Source organism: Tupaia chinensis, unplaced genomic scaffold (genome assembly GCF_000334495.1).
Source record: "Tupaia chinensis unplaced genomic scaffold, TupChi_1.0 Scaffold000001_1, whole genome shotgun sequence".
Lineage (NCBI taxonomy): Eukaryota > Metazoa > Chordata > Mammalia > Scandentia > Tupaiidae > Tupaia > Tupaia belangeri.
Window position 1 is genome coordinate 2,363,734 of NW_006159427.1, and position 23,397 is coordinate 2,387,130.

Consider the following 23,397-nt stretch of genomic DNA (forward strand, 5'->3'; position numbering starts at 1 on the left):
CAGGAATGTCTATTATGAACTGAATGACGTACGGTGAGTAATCACATCATCCACGTGCTCACCATATTCTTTCCTTGCCTTTTTTTTTTTTGTCCCCATAATCCATGCAGAGGATTTTGTTTGTCCACCATATTGCTTCCCCAGAGTCTGTATGGAGTCCCAAGTTCTCCGCGGTCAGGTGAAGACCACACAGCCATTATCCTGATGGGCAGGCTTACCTCACCCCGATGTGAATTCACTCCCTGGCTTTCTACAATTCATTTACAAGGAGCGATCATAAAGATAAGGACCGAGTTCTCCCACGGAGGCCTACGAATGTTAGAAAAGAGCATGAGAAGTGATCCCGCGCCTCAGTTAGACCAGGGTGAGGGAAATGAAGGTCCACAAAGGCGGTGGGGAGGCTTGGTACAGGACCTGAGCGCTGAAGGCAGTAGGTCGGACTGGATCTTTTGGAATTCCCTCTCCAGATTCACTCTCGCTTCCTCTTTCCCCATAGTCAAGAGTCCGTGCTGTTTTAGGGTAGTCAATTTCACTCAGCAGGTCAAAGTGAAAGCAATGTATTCTGTGTTACTGTCCTCAAGAAAAGACACTGAGAACCATTCTCACTTTCCATTCTTTTTTAAAGAATTATTTAGTTTTATTTATTATTATTATTATTTTAATTAGCTATAGGGCATGTCTACAAGAGAGAGAGAGAAAGAGAGAAAGTGAGAGAGAAAGTGAGAAATCAAGCTGCCAGTTCTGGGACTGGAACCACAGTCTACCATATGAGAGTCCAGCAACTCAACTACCATGCCACCTACTGGCCCCCTCCACTGATTTTTTTTAAATAGTTGGCTTTTACTCAAGCATCTCACTTTCCAGGTAGGCTTTCCCAGTTGAATTTACTAGAAAATTAGGCAAAGTGAACTCCTGGTATTGCAAGAGACCTGGAAACTGAAGCATCTTGACTGGCGGTGGCAGGTTGTGGACAGGGCAGAAGGGATCCATTAATCTCTCCCAGCCAAACAATCTGAGAAACATGACTTAAATCAATTAAATTAAAAATAAGCACCTGCTACTATGACCGCTAAACATGTTAGAACTCAAAAGATTTGTGACTCGTCCAGCCCTTTTATTTTATGGAACCCGAAATTGAGATGTATGAAATAAAGGACTTCCATAGCCAATTAAGTACTAAGCTCAGCCCCGAGCCCAGCTGTCCACACTTTTGGTCAACACTTTTTTTTTTTAATTGCCAGAGGCTGTGTGCATTCACCAGGGAGGAAGACAAAGCACCCCCTGGTGAGGCATGATCCTGCCACAATCCTTTTTCTTCCATTTCTCCATTCTAACAGGATTTGGGGCATCCGTATACATGTTTTTGCTTGGCATGCTCTTGTAGCCACTGGGACTGGAATTCAGACAGCAGTCAGCCATGTAGGATCCAGCTCCCTGTGCACAGGGCTTAACCATTAGGCTACACTGCCAGCTTGGTGAAGATCTTCTGATTCCTTTGAATATTTCCTCACCAAATGACTAGGGGCAGAACATGGAATTTCTGCACCCATGCTCTGTGGGGATAGCAGCTGCCCTGCTGCTTCATCATAGAATTTATGAGTACTACTTTTAAAAAATATGTCTCTAGCACATAATAAATGTAAACTGATAAACATCTCACAATGATCACGGGTGACATATTTAGGCATGTGCCAAGGTGTATGAGTAATGTAGTGCTTTCAAAATTTGACACATGCCCTAAGGGGTAGGTGCTCCATCTACTATGCAACCTTCCTGCTTTTTTTAAAAAGTGTTTAAATATTCATGGATATCAGAAAATTCATGTTTGTTTTCTAAATAAATTATTAAGCTGTCGCTCGTTTTTTTTTAACCTGATAAAGCAAATTTTAAAATAAAAACATTATAAGAATGGATTTATAGTCATGTAATCCCATGTAGGATGTTTACAAGGGTAGCTTTTTTTTTTTTTTTAAGATTTTTGCCATAGGATACATGCACTCACCAGAAAGAGAGAGAGAGAGACAGCAAGTGGGAAAGAAAAATCAACCCTCCCACCCCCGCCCCAGGAGTTGGCCATGCAGCAATCCCTTCTCCTCCATTCTTGTCTCCAAATTTGGGGCATGCACTCATACAGGCTTAGCAGGATTTTCAAGCTGCCAGGTTCAGGACTCCGAGATTCCACCACCTTAACCACCATGCCACCTGCCAGGCCCTGGATAGGCCATTTTACAACAAATGTCTCACATAACTCCGTTCACAATTAGAGGAATTGAGGGGTACAGGGATAAGTAAGTGGGACGTTAAATGAATCTTGACTGAAGAGCTCCAGATAGACAAGGTTTTTGTGAACTACTGGCCTCTCCCCTCCCCATGTTGTAGATGAGGCAAAGATTTTTATATGCAGATTGAGTATTCCTTAGCCAAAATGCTTGGGACCAGAAATCTTTTGGATTCTAGGTGTTCTTGGATTTATCATTTGCATATATACGTAATGAGGTACCTTAGGGATGAGACCCAAATCTAAACATGAAATGCATTTATGTTTCATATACGCCTTGTGCATATAGCCTGAAGGCAATTTTATAGACTAGAGTAATAGTTTCATGCATAGGGCCAGCTCCGTGGTCTGGTGGTTAAGGCAGCTATATCCCACATGGTCATCAACTGAGTTCGAGTCCCAACCAGGTGGCTTGAGAAATGCACAGGTGTGTGTGCGCGTGAATCCCCAAAACCCCAAAAGAAGGGAGACATAGAGAAGGGATTATGGCATTATCATACCCCATAGGGGGAGGTTTCTCACTTTCTATCTCTTTCTGACAAAGCCATATGCATTCTATAACAAAATAATAATAATTTTGCTTATAAAACTGTTCGTGGGTGTGCTTGTGAGGAGGAATCTGAGTGTGTGCAGAGAACATTTTCACAGCACAGGGCTGGGAAGGCCTTTTTTCTTTCAGACATACCGAATGCCCTACGTATAGTGCACCTGCACAGTGATTTCAGCCCCTCATCTGAGGTCAGGTCTAGCGTTTTCCACATGCAACATCCTGTCAGCCCTCACGAGGAGCAGGACCATCCCTGAGGTAAGGGTGTGAGGACTCGCTAGAGGAACTCACCCTTTGCTCCAGGAAAAAGGCATATGCCCATGGAAAGAACCTGGACGTGTCATGTCAGTCCCCTTCGGAGCATTTCAGATTTTGAATTTTCAGATTGGGGATGCTCAAGCTGTACAAGAAGTCACCATTTTCCAGAACCTTTCTCAAGCCTCCAAGTTTGACAACTTCGACTTTCTTTTGCATTATTTGGGGATGTTGCAAAGTAGTCACCAAAAGAGAAATGAGAGGGAGGGTAAAGAGGAAAAGGTCCGGGTACTCCCTAATGGAAATATAGTTGACAACATAGATGAGAGCAGTACATGAGAGAATACGGTCAATTGCAAGCATTTTAAAATTATTTAGATTAGTTATTTATTATTACCATTATTCGATTTGCTATAGGACATGTGCATTCACCAGAGAGAGACAGAGAGAGGGAAAGTGAGAAAACAAGTCACCAAGTCCAGGACTCAAACTGTGGTCGACCACATGGGAGCCTCGCACCTAGACTACAACACCACCTGCTGGCCCAAAGATAGTCAATTTTTAAAAAGAATTATTTTATTTAATTTTGTTTATTGATTCATTTTATTTTAATTTGATCAGAGGGATTGGGGGGAGGGGAGTGGAGTGAGAAAGCAAGCCTCCAGATCTGGGATTTGAACTCTGTTCAGCCATGTGGGAGTGCTCAATGCCTTAACCACCGTGCTGCTCCCCAAGACCGTTGACTTTAAATGCTAGTAATTCCTAGGTATTATATTCATGTTTGCAAAAATGATGATCTTGTTGATACTTAAACTATAGTACTGATAGCCTGATATTTTTTTAAAAACTTAATAAAATTTTTAGAATATTTAATTTTATTTATAATTATTATTTTTAAATTTGCTACAGGGTGTACACATTCACCAGAAAGAGACAAAGAGAGGAAGAGAAATAGAAAGGGGGAAAGCCACTAGATTGGTGACACAAACCGTGGTTGGTCATACGGAAAGTTCAGCACCTTAACCACCATGCCTTCTGCTGGCCCCTCAATAAAATGTTTAAGTAAAAAGTTAAACTTACAGATTTGTCCGTAATTTTACCTTTCAGTTTCTTTGATATAAATACATAAAATAGACCCAAGCGGAGAAAATATCTTTCATTGGTGATGAATGTGTTTATGCTAAATGGTTGCACACATGTTTTTTCCAAAGAATTACTAATGTGTAATTATGCTTGAGATACCTCTGTTATATTTTATTTGAAAGGTAGAAGAAAATGTCTCCACCAGCATTCATGTAAAACAAAGCAAAACAAAAATGATCATGCAGGGTCTAACTGAAGACAATGGCTCTCATCTTCTAAACACAGAGATAAAGTTCATCTCTTATCTTTCAGGCTCTTTGAAGTGACAGTATATTTGCTAAACATCCGCTGTTTCATTATTGTGTTGGGTTGCTGGTTTGTCCCTTAGGGAAGTGCTCCAGAGAGTTCGGGTCAGAGCATTGTCTTGTAAATGTGGCCACATGAATGCAATCTGGGCATTTATCTTGCTTACTCTCAGATGAGCATGTTTCTAAACTCATCATAAACCAACCTCCTGTACTTTAAATACGTTTAGAATCCTGGTAAGATTTTCCGTGGCTAAGTGAGAGGTTCAGTTTCTTTACATGGACGTATGTGAGTTTATCCTGTAGCCGCAGAATAAGTTCTTTGGTAAATGCTCGCATGCTCACCTCGATGACTCTCCTTGCTATTAACGTAGACCCTTTTAATAACAAGGGCTGTGTGCTCCCTGTCGGGCAGACTTAATATGAGCTCCTTGAAATCTGGAGCAAGCCTGCAAGCTTGGGCTAGTCGTTGCTTCAAAGCAGTTACTAGGGCACATGTTTAAAGGAGAGAAGTAAAACTCGTCCCAGAATCCTCCACTTCATTTAAAACAAAAATATAACCTAATAATCCCAGCGATTGCGATCAGCCCACTAAACGTGTGGCCACACCTGGAGGAAAGAAATCCCTCCTCCTGCATACATTTCTCCAAGCTCCCGGAGCCGGCATCAGAAGGGATCGCAGTATAGACAGAGCAGAAAGGGCTTTGGGTGGCCTTTCTGTTGATGAAAGCTGAATTTGGAGGGAGAAGGACCTTGTAGACCTTTATGTGTTCTTCAGTAATTTTCAGGTAGGCTTTGAGCAAGGTGTGGGACCTCTGTCTTTTGCTGTGGTATGACCCCTTGTCTTTAAGAGCTAAGTTCAGAAGAAGAGAAGACTTTATTTGCACCTCTTCCTTCACATCTAGCAATTTGATTTGTACATAGAGCAGTATTTTTTGAAAACACACTGTGAAAGAACCAGAGGCAGTATAAAGATACTATTTTTGATCATGATACTTGATTTTTTTTTTCTGGATAACAAATACATTTTCTTTCCCTATGTGAAAATGTTTGAAGGGTTAAAAAAAAAAAATAAATAAGGGCCGTTTTCTTTTGTCTGTATGCATCAGATAAGCAGGAAACCAGGTGTCTGGGCAACAACCATTAAATATTTAAATATTAACCAAATCTCTTTGAACATACTGTAAATATTGGCGCTTTATTGTTTTTTCAAAGTGTTCACTTTCCATGCTCACAATCTTGAAAGCAAGTTCATGCTACTTGATATTTATGGGTGGAGAGCTACGCGGAAAGAATAATACTCTCCTGGGGAACAAGAAAAGAAAAAGCTGAAGCCGTTTTTCTTCTTCTTTCCCTCATTTATGTTTGCCTGTTTTATGGAGAAAGGCTTTTTTGTCTGGTTTATTGTGGACACGTGCCGGGTTGCCCGTTGATGTCTCTTACCTGGTCTTTAAGGGCTGGCAAAGCAAATGGCCAAAGTGAGGCTCCTTTCGTCTGCCATAATCATGGATGTTTTTGATTCCAGGAACATTCAGGACAGATCGCTCCTCAAAGTGTACAACAAGGACCCGGCGCATGCATTTAACCACACACCCAAAGCTGTGAACGGAGACCTGAGGGTAAGTGTTCCTGTTCTCTTTCTCATTGTATCTGATGGGCCACATCATCTCTTTTTCCTGCTCCTACTCCTGAGGTAGCCACACCCCACCATCAGGGTCTGGGGGTCCTTACCTCTCATCTCCTCTGGAGATGCATTGTCTGTTTCTTGAGAGGGAAGTGAAAATGCTTGGTCATTTGGGGAAGGATGTAGGATAGGACAAGACAGAGCCTAACTCGTGAGTAGGAGTGGAGTCTAGTTGTGGCCTTACTCCAAGGCGATCCTGACAGGGTTCACATAAAGGGGTCTCGGTCTATGATACCTTAACTTCCTCTTGCATTTGTTTTCTCTCAATTAAAACTGTTCACAGATGTGCACAACATAATGTTCAATGTTGAAGAAGATAAACGTGTGTATCCTCGATAGCCTATTATTTGCTATATGCATGCTTTTTGTTTGTTTGTTTGTTTTTTACTATAGCATGTGTACTCACCAAAGAGAGAAAGAGAGAGAGATGGAAAGTGAGAAATCACCCCCAACGGGGTATAACCACAATGCAATCCCTTCTCTCTCTAGTCTCCTCTTGGGATTTTGAGCACACATGCACATATGCCCAGGATGATTTTCAAGCCACCAAGTCCAGAACTCGAACCAACAATCAGCCATGTGGGATCCAGCACCTTAACCTCCATACTGCCTCCTGGCCCTCTACGCATACTTTCGAAATCCACACTATACACCACAAACCACACTATACTCCACAAAGCTATACATCATATAGACATAAACCAGACATTGTATTTTAAAAAAAGGTAAAAATTAGTGTACAAACGAAAAAGTGCACAATTGTATAGAAAAATCTACGGATGTTCTTACATTAGCTATTCTAAGTCATAGCATTCTAATTTAATTACTTTCTAATTCAGGAACTATTTTCTATTGTCCTGTATTAAACATTATCACATCTTCTCTAATCTTTGTTGAGGACATAGTACAGAAAACTTCATGATTTGAGAGCTAAGATTTCCTAGAATGAAATCATCTCAGATTATCCAAGCATCCAAAGTATACAGGAATCTTTTGAAAGAAATGGAAGAAACTGAAAAAGTAGATTTTAAGACCACATTAAGGTCGGTCTACTAGAAAGGGCTTCATTTAGCCTCTAACAACATAACAACAGTCTTACATTCTTCCAAAGTCAAAACAAGAGGTTAAAAGATTTGCTTCTTAGTATACACCCCCAACCCCAGCACACACACATAAATTTAGAAGATGTGGGGCCAGCAGGTAGCATGATGGTTGAAGTGCTAACAACAGTTCGAGTCCCAGATCCAGTGGCTTGAAACTCAGTTGGGCATGTGTGTGTGCATGCCCAAAACCACGAGAGGAGAGTAGAAAAGAAGGGATTGCAGTGTGGCCATCCCTCATGGGGAGTTATTTCTTATTTTCTATTTCTCTGTCTCTCTCTCTCTCTGGTGAGCACATACTCACTAAAGCAAAAATATCTTTCAAGAAAAAAGAAAGAAAAGAAAAAGAAGATGCTGTTCTATTTTTAAAAATCATCTTTTCTCTGAGTTATTATTTGGCTGGATATTGAAGTTTAAACAGAAAGAAAAAACCTAATAGGTTTTATTCTCAAAGAAACTCAAGGCCCTGTTCTGGCCTGGAGTGCAGAATTGATCCTGAACAAGTCTGTTTCTGCTTCCTGACAGCATGTATTTGTTTCTCATTGCTGCTATAACAAATTATGGCAAATGCAGTATCTTCAAACAACACAGATTTCCCATCTTGCAATTCTGGGGTCTGTAGACTGACACGAGTCTCACTAGTCGAAAACAGGGAGCAGTTGGCAGGGCTCCATTCTCATCTAGTGGCTGTAGAGAGAACCCACCCCACGCCCAGCTTCTAGAGGTCAACTGCCTTTCTCGTTTGCGGTTCCCTTCCTGTGTCTTCAAACTCAGTATAGCATCTCTCTGAGCTGGCTTCCAACATCATCTCTCTAAAGCCCCTCATCTGCTCTTAAGGACTTGCAATTACACTGGGCCCATCTGACAGTCTAGAAAAACGCTCCCTATTGTAAGGCCAGCTGTGGCAACCTTCCTCTCCCACCCGTGTCATCCGGCATAGCCCCAGGTTCCTGGGGTTAGGATAGACACGTCTTTGGGAGTCCACACAAGTAGGAGAGTTCAAGACCAAGAAAGAGGCAGGAGAGCCTTCCGAAAGTGCTGGGGGCATTTCTGTGTAATTCTAGCCTGGAATATGGGTGATGACATGTGGGGCCAGAGCCTTCGCTTTTGGAGGACAAGGCCTCTTGTGTCCTCCACTGCCGCTTCTTTATGTTAGAAGTGATACGTGATTCGAAGTGAAGGCTGTGTTGCTACTTGAAAAAACACAGGATTTTGAGGTTTATTTTTAGCCCGCTACACTATAAATGTAAACCAGAGCCATGTGAAGACAGATCGAGTCCTGCCAGTCATGAAGCGTCGACTAAATATTACCATACCCTTTGCCTTTTACGACTCTGTTATTCTCTTCCCTGGTGACATTCATGAGAGTCTTTGCCCCCTGGATTTCTTTATTTTCTGTTATGTCTAGCCTCCCGACGGCGTTCCATGGTGCTCAGTGCTGTGTCTGTTATGTAGAGTCATTCCCACACGGGCGCCCAGAATTGCCTCTGAAAACCTTATTTATGCTGGGATGGACACCTGTCTTAATCTTACGCAGATGTACCTACATAAGGACCAGCCCTGAAGACTGAGGGGATCAAATAGGAACCATATGGACATGGCCTGGGAGCCCGCGAGCTTTTACTGTGGGTTTTCAGTAAAGAGTTTCTGTTTTTACTTGCAGAGGAGACCATTTTCTGAGTTACCCCAGCTCCCCCTTTGTTTTATTTCTTTAAAAGCCTGTTTCTTTCTTTCTTCTGTGAGCAAGAAAGAGAGACAAAGAGACAACACCCCCAGCAGGGCCTTGATGCCATGATCCCCCAGCCTCAGCCAGCCCCGAACGTGGGCACTGTGTACCTCCGGGATGTCTCCAGCCAGGAACCTTGCCGTGTGCGACAGCCTTGCAGGGTGTCTCACGTGTGTCACCAACCACTCCCACAGCCTACCTTAGGCACCAGTTTTGTTGGTGTGAGAAAAATCAACCATTGTCCCCAATGGAGGGAACTCCAGGTAATCACCATCAGAAAGGCTTTTACGTTTCCGCGAAGACTGCTCCGAAACGAGAACTCGAATGTGTTTGGAAACCAGCTAGGTGTGACTGTGCCTGCAGTTTATGACTTGGCCCTGATGCACAGATTCCAGAAACTAAAAGATGTGGAATTCATTTGGCCTCACCTTCTGGCTCTAGAGGTTGAAATTAATTCTCCAGTTGAGATGAGTGTGGCTACATAACTATGAAAGGACAGGAAGTGCTGGGAGCCCTGTCGGAAGCCCAGAAGCAATACTTGGGGTGCAAACAGAGATGGAGAACAGAGCAGGGCTCAGTTGCTACAGACTAAACCAAGCTGCACTGTGAGTGGAGAGGAGCTCCATCCTCCCACGTGTTTGTACTCTGAGTGCTGCTCTTGAAGGAATTTGAGGATAAATACTCACAGGAGTCAGTTACTGCAGCCCTGCCCTGCCCTGATGTCACACGAAGCCCTGTGGCTTTTTCATAATTATGGACTGCTCTACCATCTTGTGCGTTAAGAGTACTTCCCCAGATTCTCTGCTCTTGCCCTTTGCTGCTCTCTTTCTTGTCTCCTTCAACTTCTTTTTTTTTCTTTACTCATGATGAAGCCTATGTGTGTGCATGTGAGAACAGGAAAAAGAGGAAGAGAAAGAGGCGTGCCATCCACAGGATTGGGTCCCGATGTAATCCTCTTCCTACAGTCCCCCAGCACCGTCTAGCTTCCGGGCACTGCCGGGGCGGACCTCCCAGTACCCATGCATTACCAGTAAACTGGCATGCATGGGGTCAGCAGATGGCATGGTGATTAAGGTGCTGGACTCCCATGTGGCCAACCGTGGCTCCAGTCCCTGACTCACTCACTCACTCTCCTTCTGGTGAGAACATGTGCCCTTTAGCAAATTAAAGGATAATAATAAATAAAATTAAAACCTCTTTAAAAAATAAACAAACCTGCAGGTCATGAAAAACAGTGGTTGCAACTAGCAGAGGGACAACAGCAACACCAGACCTCTGCAGTGGCCTCAGAGACTTTCCTTAAACGGTGTATTTAGTATCTTGCCTTTGAAAGAAAAGGAAATGCAGGCCTCTGACTCTGAAACACTTCTCCCAGAGCGGTTTTATGAGGGGAATGGTGTTACTCAGGAAGCATGTTAGACTAGAAGTATTAACTCTGAGGTTACCGGCCTCAGAGTGCATGGAATTGATACTTGGTGGGGAAAACAGGCGTCTCGTTTTTCATGGAGCATCTAGCTGAGCATTTTTGAGGCTAGCATCTGTAATATGACTTGTGGTTCTCAGCTGGAATGTTGCAGTCCCGGCTCCTGCATCTTCACACGTGGATGCAAATACCCTAATCTACTTTAATCGCATGGCTTTTCCCCCTTATATCAGGTAGTAACTTCGGTAATTCCATTCCCGAGGGGCTGAGCGCACCATATGGAGTTCAGCTTTTGCATAAATTATATACTTATTCAAAGGCTTTTCATTCACAAATGTACAGCTCAACGGTGGACCATTCCATGTCAGGGCTCTCCAAGGCCACCAATGACTTCCCAGACACGAAGCCCTGTGGCTTTTTCATAATTATGGACTGCTCTACCATCTTGTGCGTTAAGAGTACTTCCCCAGATTCTCTGCTCTTGCCCTTTGCTGCTCTCTTTCTTGTCTCCTTCAACTTCTTTTTTTTTCTTTACTCATGATGAAGCCTATGTGTGTGCATGTGAGAACAGGAAAAAGAGGAAGAGAAAGAGGCGTGCCATCCACAGGATTGGGTCCCGATGTAATCCTCTTCCTACAGTCCCCCAGCCTGTTGGATCTTGGGCAGTCGCGCGTGCTCAGTGTGTCTTAGGTAGACCGGGCCAGGGCTTTGAACTGTGGTTACCATATGGACATCTAACTTCTCTGGAGAAACATGTGACCACCGTGCCGTAGAGCCATCCATCCATCCTTTCATTGTGCTTGTATGTTTTTCACATGTATGTTTTTCTTGCATGCAGATAGCTGTCAAATTTGCATTTAGAACACGCTCCTCAGAACTGGCCCTACACCTTCAATTACCCCCTGATATCCAGATCAGTCACTTGCACTCACTGCCAGTGAGTGGACTCCTTAGAAATGTCGGTTTCCATCACACTGCCATGTCTAAATCCCTCACCTCCACCCGGACATCCTCAGCCTCTGCTGTTCAGTAATTGCCTTCGTCATGCTCCCATATTGTCTTTGGTGTGATCAAGCAGGCTTCCCCAGTTTGGGGCTTTATTTTCCCCCCAGCCTTCACATTTGGGAATTTTATCTTACTTATTTAACTATTATATCAATGCGGATGACCCTTAAAAGTATATCCCTACCTTTGTCATCTCTGGAATTCAACACCCAAATGTCCAACTTTTAAGTGGTTGTCTTCATGTGCTTACACGGGCTCTTCAAACAGGTCATGGGAAATTGAGTTAAAGTACAAATCTGTTGTGGTTTGAAACAATTTTGAAATCCATTCACAGTTTGTTTATAAGATGCTGTGGCAGACCCCAGTTATTCCGGGTTTTCACTATGTTCTGTTGAAAAAAAATTCCTGTTCTCCCTCCTCAAAACTGTTATCCTCCTTTTGTCTCAGTTTTTTGAAGGGTGGACAGCTGTGAGTGTGTGTGTGTGTGTGTGTGTGTGTGTGCGCACACACACACACACGTGTGACCATGTGTACATATACATGCATCTTTGGGGCAGCAAGGGAGTAGGCATTTAAACTATTGAGTTACCAGTTGTTCTTCTCTTATCTGACTTCTGCTCCTCAACCCTTTCACCCAGTTTCCAGACCAGGTCCGTTCCACTCTGCAAAGCCTCTCTCTGCCATCACCTGTGCAGCCACTCTTACCATAGCTAACTTTTTAGACCATTTATCAAGCACTTTCCCAGCTAATTTTAGGTGCCAGCCCCCATATTTACAGCTGATAAAACAGTTGCTGATGTTAAGAAATCTCCCCAAGGCCACCCAGCAAGAGAGTGGCAGGACTGAGATTAGAAGCCAGGAGAGTTGGCCGCAGACCCAAGGCTCATTGCTACAGCCCTGCTGCTGTGGCTCCAGCATTCGTTATTTCCTGAGCTGCCTCCATTCCAACCCCCAATACCTCCTGTTCCAGCTGTCTGAAGTACCCTGTCCTTCCTCACATGTCTGCCTTTCAATATTCTACCTATGTAACATGCTCCAGGACAATTGTTGGATTTCTTCAATAACCCGCTGGCATAAGAAAAAAAAAACTGTGGGAGGGAGTGCTGTCAAGTTTTTCAGGGGGTCTTCTCTTCTGTGACAACCAAATGCAATGTGGGTACCATGTTTGAACCCTGAGCAGAATAAACCAACTGTAAAAGACGTCTTTAAAACTCTTTGGGGGGCTGACCGGTGGCATGGTGGTTAAGGGCACTGGACTCCCACATGGCTGACCATGGTTTGAGTCCTGGACCTGGAGTTTTGCTTTCTCACTTTCTCTCTCTCTCTCTCTCTCTCTCTCAATCACTCACTCACTCTGTTCTTCTCTGGTCAAATTATAATTAATTCATTAAAGTTAAATAATTATTTAAAAAACTATTTGGTAAATTTGGACAGATGATATTAAGGGATAATTAGTCATTCTGTTGGATATAATAATAGATTGATGGGTAATGTGTTTACAGGTTAAATGACATAATGAATGATATTTGCTTTAAAATACTGCAGCAAATCAAAAAACAACAACAAGAAACTAATTGGTAATTTTGAATGTTGAAAAATGTCAAAGTTAGGAACAGCAGGTGGCATGGTGGTTAAGGCACTGGACTCTTACATGGCCAACTCCGTGGTTTGAGTTCTGGAGCTGGTGCCATGAAACTCACAGTGCACACATGTGTATGTGTACCAGAAATCCCAGGAGAATGAAGGAGAAGGGATTGTAGTGTGGCCATCCTGCCTGGGAGGTGATTTCTTACGTTCCCTCTCTCTGTCTCCCTCCGGCAAGTGCACACACCCTATGGCCAAGAAAAAAAGAAAGAAAAATGTCAAAGCTCAATGATGGGAGTTCATTGTATTATTTTCTCTCATTGTTTTTATGTTTGAAAATTTCTAGAATAAAATGTTAAAAAAAAAAAAAACTTGCTTTTGGAGCTCAAATAAAAGATGTGTCCACTCCACAAAGCTTTCCTTAATGCTGCACCAGAAGGAATATTTCTCTTTGGGGGCCATTTTGTACATTCTCTTGCCTACACTCTTTTTTTTTTTTTAAGAGGATTTTTCACCAGAAAGACAGAGAGACAGAAAGTGAGAAATCACCCACCAGGGAGGATGGCCATATTGCAATCCCTTCTCTTCTATCCTCCTCTTGTGATCTTGGGCACACACACACACACACACACACACACACACACACACACCCAGCATGAGTTTAAGCTGCCGGGTCTGGGACTTGAACCGCGGGTGGCTACATGGGAGTCCAGAGATAGCCATTACGCCAACTGCTGGCCCCTGGACTACACTCTTGAGGGTGCTTCATCATCTCAAGTTCCCTCAAGGTACAAGTCATGTTATGTTCCTCTTTGTATCCTCCAAAAGCCAGTCCTGCTATTGTCACCCATGGTGAGTGTCAACACTGGGTAATGGGATTCATTGAGTACTATAATAATAGCGCTACCCATGCCGTGTTAGTCATTTTCTACCAATAATGAGGACCCACTGTAAAAATATCTCTCTGTTGTCATCACCAGAAATAGTTGTGCTTCTCTTGGTTTATTTTTATCATGTGAACACTTCGAATCTTGTAAGTGATCATTTTCCCTCTTTATGTTGTTACTCTAAAGCTTAGAATTAAATCTGTGGCCCTCCCACAGCTAGGGTGCAGGCATTTGCAGTGTGCTGTGTGTTGGCTTTGTTCCTGGCCTCTCTCTCCAATTTTCCTATTTTCATCTTCCTTTTGTTGTACTTTCCCTTTTTTCCTCCTCAAATTGCAATAATTTATATAAACTTTATTAATTTTTTTGGCAGAATATATCAGAATAGAAAGATTCTATTCTTTATCATTGTTCTTCTGGATATAAGATGATAGACCTTTTGTTTCTGCGGAGTAGGCAACGCATTTTCTACAGCATTTAAATTAGTCAGCAACTCTGCGAAGCAGGGATACAGACTCCATTTTTATAGAAGCTATAAGTGAGGCCAAAATCTTTCCCGAGCTCACATAGCTGGTAAATGTCATACATCAGGTTTTGTTTGTTTGTTTGTTTGTTTGTAATTGCCAAATGGTACATGCTCTCACCACACAGAGAAAGGGAAAAAGAAACCCCCCTGCCTGATGCAGCATGGTCACATACCTTTTCTGTGGTTTCCTCCATGTCTGTCCTGTTGGGATTTGGGCCCACACTGGCGCTTGGCATGTTTTTCAAGCCACCAGAGCCTACTTTGAACCACAGTTACCTGTGTGGGATCTTACTCCCTAACCACTAGGCTACAGGGAGGACCCAGACACCAGACTTCAGTCTTCTCTTTTCTGTGTCTTTGTATTCAGCCCACAGCCTTCCCTCCTTTGAGTTTCTATTTAAGGGGACCAGCAGTTAGCATAATGGCTATGTCGCTGTACTCCCATGTAGTCGACCGCAGTTCACGTCCCGGACCTGGTGACTTAAACTCACGCCGGGCACATGTGCAAGGTTCCGAGAGGAGAAAGGAGGAGAAGGGATTGTGGCGTGGCCATCCCCCCAGGGGGTGATTTCTCGCTGTCTCTCTGTCTTCCTGGCAAGCACACATGCACTATAGCAAAAAACCTCTCCAAAAAAGTAATAATAATAATTTCTATTTAAGTTTTGCAAGTTTTTTTTTTTTTGGAGAGATTTTCACTGTAGGGCGTGTGCGCTCGCCAGACAGAGAGAGACATAGAGACAGAAATCGAGAAATCACCCCCCAGGGGGGATGGTCACGCCGCAATCCCTTCTCCTCCATTCTCCTCTCGGGATCTTGGGCACGCACGTACACGCGCCCGGCGTGAGTTTTAAGCCACCGGGTCCGGGACACGAACCGTGGTCGACTACGTGGGAGTCCAGCGACATAGCCATTACGCTAACTGCTGGTTCCCGCAAGTTTTATAATGATGTCGCTAATAAGATTTTAGAACACACAAAATATTCTTAATATTTGTTTCATTTCTTAATACTAGTTTGTACCTATTTCATGACATCTTTTAAAAATTATTTATTTATTTATTTTTAAGAGAGATTTTTGCTGTAGGGCACATGCTCTCACCAGAGAGACGGAAGACAGAAAGCAAGAAATCACCCCCTAGGAGGGATGGCCATGCTACAGTCCCTTCTCCTTCATTCTCCTCTCGGGATCTTGGGCACACACACACATGTGCCTGGTGTGAGTTTTTAGCTGCCAGATCCAATACTCGAAGCACAGTTGACTATGTGGGAGGCCAGAGACGTAACCATTATGTCACCTACTGGTCCCTCATGGCATCTTTTTATCTTTCACTTCATTTCATTCTATTCCCTTCTGATTGCACTTAAAAAAAATCCCTCCCCCCCATAAAAAAGAAAGAGAAGAATTCTGCGACCATTTATAACATGCGTCTGCAGTAGCCACCGAACTCAAGAGCTCTTTCTTCCCCCATGCAGTGTTCTGGTTGAGAAGGATTTAAGCTTTTCAGGGAATGAAGCTATCTTGTAGAAATGGAAGAGAAGATGGGGCTGGGTGGTGGCTCAGTGGTAAAGCCCCTCTTACGGGTCTGAGAGAAGACCCCCATGAGAAGGTTACTGGTTCAGTCTCCCTAATTAGGCCACACACCCATGTGCCCCTGATCTGAGACTGGCTGAGCCTGGGTTGGGTTGTGGCATGAGCACCTTGTCAGATGGGCTCTCTCCCTGTCTACTCTTGGAATAAACAAACAGAAAAGAAAAGGAAAGGAAAAGAAATCCTAGAAGTAGTGATTTCAGGAAATACTCCTAGCAAACTTTCTTCTATTTGTTCAAGGTCATCCTTGACCCCACCATAGTGTCCCTTTACTCACACGAGGACAGTGAGATTAGTAACTGACATCATTACGTGCCAGGCACCCTACTAAACACCACACTCTGCATTTTGCACGTGTCCGCTCTTACTCGATTTCCACAACACAACGTGAGGGGAGTTCTTCTAGCCTTCTGTTTCAGATGCAGATACTGAGGCTTAGAGGTTAGTGAACTTGCCCAAAACCGCACGATGCCATTGTGCGGCAGCCAAGGCCACATGGGAGGCCCACGTTCTGGCCTGGTCCAATCTAAACAAGCTGGGCTTGGTGGCATCTGTGGTCCTAGCTAGTTGGGAGGCCGGGGAAAGAGGATCACGAGATGGTAAGATTGTCAGAAATATCTCTCTCTTGGGACCAGTAGCTGGTATAATGGTTATGTCACTGGACTCCCACGTAGTTGACTGCTGTTCAAGTTCCGGACCCAGCACCCTAAAACTCATGCCGGGCATGTGTGCATATGTGCCCAAAATCCTGAGAGGAGAATGAAAGAGAAGGGACTGTGGTGTTGGCCATCTTCCTTGGGGAGTGATTTCTTGATTTCTCTCTCTCTGTCTCTCCAGTGAGCACACGCACCCCTTAGCAAAAATTTCTTTAAAAAGAAAAACAAAAAAAACCCAAAAAACCTCCCTCCTTCTCTCTCTCTCTCATTTTAAATAAAAGCCCATGGGGTCAGCACATGTCATGGTGGTCAAGGTTCTGGACTCCCATGTGGCTGACCATGGTTCTAGCCCCAAATCTGGTGGCCTTGAAAATCATGTCGGGCACATGTGTGTGCCCAAAATCCCAAGAAGAAAATGTAGGAACAGGGACTGCAGCATGGCCATCACTTCTGGAAGATGATTTCTCACTTTCCCTCTCTCTGTCTCTCTCTGGTGAGCACACATGCCCTATGGCAAAAACATAAAAGCAAGTAAATAAAAAAGTAAAATGACATCCATGTGGCTAGTGAGAGCGGAAGCTGGATTCGGAGCCAGGCAGGCCAGCCCTAGAGCCGACCTTCTTGATCATCCCTGTGGTCACTGTTGCCCTTTCCCTCTCCTCTTCATCATCAGTGTCCCTGGGTCATCTCCCTGTGTCCATGTGCTCCTCGTTTCTGCAGACCTAACTCAAAGCCACCATCAAGCCTGCCCCTGCTGTCACTCCTCTCTCCAAACCTCATCGCTGTTCTTTCTGGGAATTTCTCCCCTCCTTCCTTCAGTTCACTCACCTTTTCCGGCCTGTTTTAGTTATTGGTGTATACAGCTTTAGTTCTTTTTCAAACCCTAAGCTTCTCCTGGGGATGGTCTTCATTTCTTTCATCTTCATACTCCCCATGGCTCTCTGAGACAGTGTCCTGTCCTGAGTAGATTCTCATTTTTTTGAGAGAGAGAGATTTTTGCCATAGGGTGTGTGTGCTCGCCAGAGAGACAGAGAGAAAGCGAGAAATCTCCCCCCCAGGGGGGATGGCCACGCCGCAATCCCTTCTCCTCCATTCTCCTCTCAGATCTTGGACACGCACGCACTCGCGCCCGGCGTTGAGTTTAAACCACCAGGTCCGTGACTCGAACTGTGGTCAACTACATGGGAGTCTAGCAACGTAGCCATTACACTAACTGCTGGTACCCTTAGTAGATTCTCATTAAATATCTGGATGGAAGAAGATACTTCAGCACTTTGCTGTCACAAACTTTCAGTTAATCCCCCTCTGCTAAGATCAGTACAGTGATTTATAAACAGAAATGGTTGAGATTCACAGCACATCCCCTAGCTCATTCTGGTATTAGCTGCCCACCACAGTGAGAAATAAGAACAACCGCCTGCCCTCACAGAATCCTCCATTCCATCCTATACCATAATCATTTGGTAGCACTTAAATCCTGAAGTTTTGGAGCCAGCAGATTAAGGCACTGGGCTCCCACATGGCTGACCGTGGCTCAAGTTCCAGGCCCTGTGGCTTGAAACACTCCAGGCGTGTGTCTATGCATGCCCAAAATCCTGAGAGGAGAATGGAGGAGAAGGGTCTGTGGAGTGGCCATCCCTCCTGGGGGGTGACTTCTCACTTTCCCTCTCTCTGGCTCTCCAGCAAGTGCACATGCTCTAGTGCAAAAACATAATACATATATAAAAAAAAGTTTTAGGCAAGAATAACAATTTAAAAAAATCAGACTTTGTCAGAATAAAATAAGCAATTGGCAGAAATGCGCTTATCTGCACCCCACCATACACCTGTATTTTTTTTGGCGGGGGGGGGCGTCATTCCACTGTTAGGATATAAATTCACCTATGGCAGAAAGTAAGCTCAACCTCTAGATACAGATCTGAGTTCAGGGTGAGACAGTGGTGCAGTGCTAAAATGTGATGCTCTGCAAGGCTGACCCAGATGGGAGGTTCCTGGTTTGGCGTCAGCGACCTGCCTCAGTTTGCGGGCACATGCTTGCCCTGATCCAGGGTTGGCTGACGGTGGGTCAGGGAGTCCAGAGCCTACTGGGGTACTGTCTTTTGCTCTCTCTCTGTCTCTCTTGCTCATAGAAGGAAGGAAGAAGAAATTCTAAAAACTCAATAAAAAAAAAATCCAAGATCTTATTTTGCCATATTTGTAACTCACTGGGACAAATCTTGCTTTTAGGTTGAGTCGATAATCAATATTTCAAATACCCCCAAATTTATACAATCAGAGTGATGACTGTAGAACAGTGAGACTGACTGTTATTGTCAGTTATGTGACTCACTCACCCAGTCATTGCGGCTCCAGTCTGTCCTCGGTCTGTGCGATGGAGGGGCATGATAACTGCTTCACAGACCTGAAAGGCCAGGAGACCAGCAATGCCGGCCATCAATAATGCTGCAGACAGCTGTCATTTTTCATATGGGTTTCTGGTTGTGTGACATCCTCGCCTTTCTTCCATTGTTTGCTTTAGTTAACGCTAGGCACTCACTCATGACAGTCACTCCTGCACTGGGTGATGTCCCTTTTCTATCATCCCTTTCTGACCTGCAGAGAGGCATTTCTGTTGCAGTTAATAAGGATTTGCTCTGACTGAAATGAGCAGCCAGGCAAACACATTTGAAGACAGGGACGGTCCAGAACAGGGCATGTTCTTCCCTCGCTGCTTCCAGTTAGGCAGTCTTATTTTTTTAAGAAGCAAGAAAGGTAAGAAATGCACATCTGATCCACAGCTTCCAAGTGATACAACTCTCATCTTTCCTGCTGTGAGGCTGTTTGCCTTTCCTTGCATGCTTTTTTTTTTTGTCATTGAGAGGTTATGACAACACGAGCCATATTGTATTTATAAACATCACGTGTTTCCTTGATATGGCTTGCAGTTTCTGCCAGACAGAACACATGGAAGAAACATTTCTCGTTAGCTCAGCATTGGTTTGAGTTATGCTGATTTCCGGGACAGGAAAAATGCCTTCCTACTCAGATTTAACTTTCATAGAGTAGAAACAAACCCTCTGAATGTCCGTGAAATAGTTTTAACAAGGGTGGATACTGCTCCTTTAAACCACATATTTTGACTAAAAGCTTCCTTCTGTAACAACCCCAAGCTTTGCATTCAGTCACCATGAAGACAGGCAGAGCTGAACGCACTGAAGAAATGGGTGGTTTTGAGGTCTCTGCAAGTCTAAAAAGTTTCTTCTAGAAAAGAAAGGTTCATGGAAGATGAAAGGTAAGAAGAGCTGTGCCTTTATAACAAACTATAAGCTTCAGAATTGTTTTTGCCCATGCTCTGATACATTTACAGTCAGTGGAGTCAAGGCTTCTGTATCGGGACTCAATTCGATAAGGCATTGTAATGTGAGGATTTTATTTTAACTTTTTTTGCAGTAGAAGGAACCCTCTTTGTCGCTGGCGTTAATCTGTTTTTAAAAATCCATTTAAATTACGCTGGGCTGTCTCCAATCTATAAATCTTGTGATCTAGTTTCTGTTTAACCATATAATTTAGAAAAGGATTTCACTTTTCAACATAGTTTACTTGTCCAGTGCTCATTGATTTACGTGTTTTGTGACAATTTGCAATGTTTTCATGAAGATATTGACTTGCCTTTAGGTTCTGAGACCAAAGTAGAAAAATTTGAAGGCATGGTACCAATGCAGAGAGGGATTAGTATGCGTCCTTCAGAATTCTAGGGAAAAATCATTTGTGTGTGTGTGTGTGGTTTTTTTTTCTTGTAAAAATCACTTAAAATTTTAAAATCAAGCTAGTCCTTTTATCTTGGTTGTGAAAAGTTTTAAAAGGAGTGTCAACATAAACTTGATAAAGCACCATTAAAAACTCCTACAGCTTTTAAATAACAGAAATAAGCCTGTAATATCAGGTTTAAAGATTGCCTGAAAAAAACCTGAAACAGAAATCATATTTACGTGAGATAACTGTTTTGTTTCACTCTTGCAGTAACTCAGTGGCAGTGTTTTGCATTGATTTCTTTTTAACGCATTGAATAAGAAGCAATGTCCTTCTGTTTCCTTCTAAAGTGACATGTGTGCACAGATCTGCTTACCCATATTCCTGTGCATATCGTTATCCCAGTTTGTAGATGAATTAATACACACGAGAATTCATCATACGGCGTGGTCTAAGCACCGTGTATGATTCGATTTAGTCGTTATAATAACCCACTGCACAGGTACTGTTATACCCACGTTAAGATGGGAAAACTGAGGCCAGGAGCGGTGGAGAACAAGATCACTCACTAGAGAGTAGCAGACCTGTCATTCAGTCCTCAATGACTGTCCCATAGTCTCATCAAGTTCTCCACTCCACAGCCTTCCCAGCGGCTCAGAGCTCCAGGTGTGGAGTGCCATGCAGATAACTTGAAAATAATAATGCTAGGTAAGGAAGGCTTCTTTAGCTTCAAGATGAGTTATGTTGGGTTTTTGTTGAGCTGAGGTTTATTTTAAGATCTATAGTATCCAAAACTTAGTATCAGACTGGTTGTTTATCCAGGCACCTGGTTGCTCCTTGGAGGGAAATGAGCACAGGGAGCACAGATCCCGTGGAGATGGCAAAAAACACTTGGGGTAAACAACACACCCCTCTTTATGCGGAGAGCATCACTTCTTTCTTCGTGGCTTCATGAGCTGTGTGCAATCTCGTAACACACGTGTTCATGGGCAAGAGCAGCCGCTGTGCAGACTGAGTGCGATTTGCAAGTGAGAAAGTGCCTTTGAAAAGGGACCTGCACTGCTGCTGTTTAGGCAGCTGGCTGAGCTGTCAGGAAGAGGACAGGAAGGATAGTAAAGAATGCAGAAAGTGGGACCAGCAGATGGCGAAAGGATTATGTCACTGCACTCCCATGTAGTCGACTGCAGTTCGAGTCCTGGACCTGGCGGCTTAAAACTCACATGGGCACGTGTGCCTGAATGTCCAAAATCCCAAGAGGAGAATGGAGGAGAAGGGATTGCAGCATGGCCATGCCCCCAGGGGTTGATTTCTCACTTTCTGTCTCTTTTTCTGACCAACACACACCCTATAGCAAAACTCTCTCTTAAAAAAAAAAAAAAAAAAAAAAAGATGGCTGACAGTGAAGGGTTCTGGAGTCAGGAGAGCTGCCCAGTCGCGGCAGAACCAGAACTGTCACCTTCAGCATGGCTCTTCCCACCCCTCCTGCAGATTAAGACATCAACTCAGCAACAAAAATACCCTGGTGATTTGTGATGCAAAGTAATTACTGCCAACAGCTTCAGCAGGGCTGCAGCTGCTCATCACAGCGGGACTCAGGACTCGGGACTCGGCTTGCACTTGCTCCCAGCCTCATGTGAGCATAAAATCCAGAGTTGGCTACACAACTAATACAACTGCAAGCTCCACTGGAACCGAAGCTTCTTCCTCCTTCAGCAGGTCCTAGGTCAGTTCCCGACCAGTTCTGAGCCATTGCGGGCTGGAGTGTAATAAGCGGGTTTGACCGCACCTCTCCGCCCTTTGGTTTCCAAGCCACAACCTTTTCCTGCGCTCTTCTAAGTATAGATGTTAGCGGAAATTGCCTTTGACCAGGAGCATCTGTGCGCGTGTTCAAATTATATCCCTACACCTACATGGCTTCTGGCTGGGGTTTTGCTTTACTGTGCTCCTTGTGGGATGCCATCAGGGCAGCCCAGACTACACTGTATTAGATCCTTCCCCATTGGCCTAGGCCCCTGAATCCAACGCCACTCTGTAGAGTAGAAGGTTTCCAGGTGGCCATTCTTTTCTTCTAAGACAGATTTTTTTTGAAGAAGAAGAAGAAGTTTTTGCTATAAGGCACGTGCACTCACCGGAAAGAGAGACAGAGAGACAGAAAGAGAGAAATCACCCCTCCCCCCAAGGGGATGGCCCACCTCAGTCCCTTCTCCTCCATTCTCTCGGAATCTTTGGGCACACACGCTCATGTGCCTGGCGTGAGTTTAAGCCACCGGGTCCAGGACTCGAACTGCAATCAACTACATGGGAGTCCAGTAACATAGCCATTATGCCAACTGCTGGTCCTAACAGATTTTTACTATAGGGCATGTGTGCTGTGCAGAGAGACAGTGATAGGGACAGAAAGTGAGAAATCACCTTCCAGGAGGCTGGCCATGCTACAACTCCTTCTCTTCCATCCTCCTCTCAGGATTTTGGGCACACACACACACACACACACACACACACACACACTCACCCAGAGTGAGTTTTAACCTACTGGGTCCAGAACTTGAACTACGGTCGATTATGTGGGAGTCCAGTCCAGTGACGTAGTAACCATTATACTATCTGCTGTTCCTGGTGGCCATTCTTTTCTTTGCTCTTTTTCCTAAATGTCTCAGGTGAGCATACTTTTGTATAAATTTGGGCTAGAGGGAAGCACACATTAATCTTTTAAAGAGAAATAATGTTCTACAGAAACTTAGCACCTGCTGGCAACTCATTTCTTCTCTGCCCTGCTTCTTCCCACAGAGCAGGTGATCTCTTTGCTTGCCTGTAATTTGCAGGAGGAATAGATAATCTGTTGGCTTTCGAGGAAGTAAACCCGGCTCCTTTCCATTTGTCTCTGCGAAAACCTCCCTGACCTGCATTGGTGGGTGCTCCCTCAAGAAATGGGCCTGACTTATTTGAACTAGTGAGGTTTGAGACTGGGAAGAGGGTCTTAGCCATCACCCTTTTTTTTTTTTTTTTTTGAGGGTTTTTTGCTTTG

General features: G+C 44.0%; 1 protein-coding gene across 1 annotated transcript in view; it reads left to right on the forward strand.

The window, feature by feature from the left end:
• KIAA1217 (KIAA1217 ortholog) overlaps positions 1-23,397 on the forward strand; it is a gene marked incomplete in the record, with an annotated part of 421,704 nt that overhangs the window by 293,446 nt on the left and 104,861 nt on the right. The window contains 2 exon segments of the mRNA XM_027771604.1: positions 1-33; positions 5,994-6,087. Of these exon segments, the coding sequence (XP_027627405.1) occupies positions 1-33; positions 5,994-6,087 (127 nt within the window).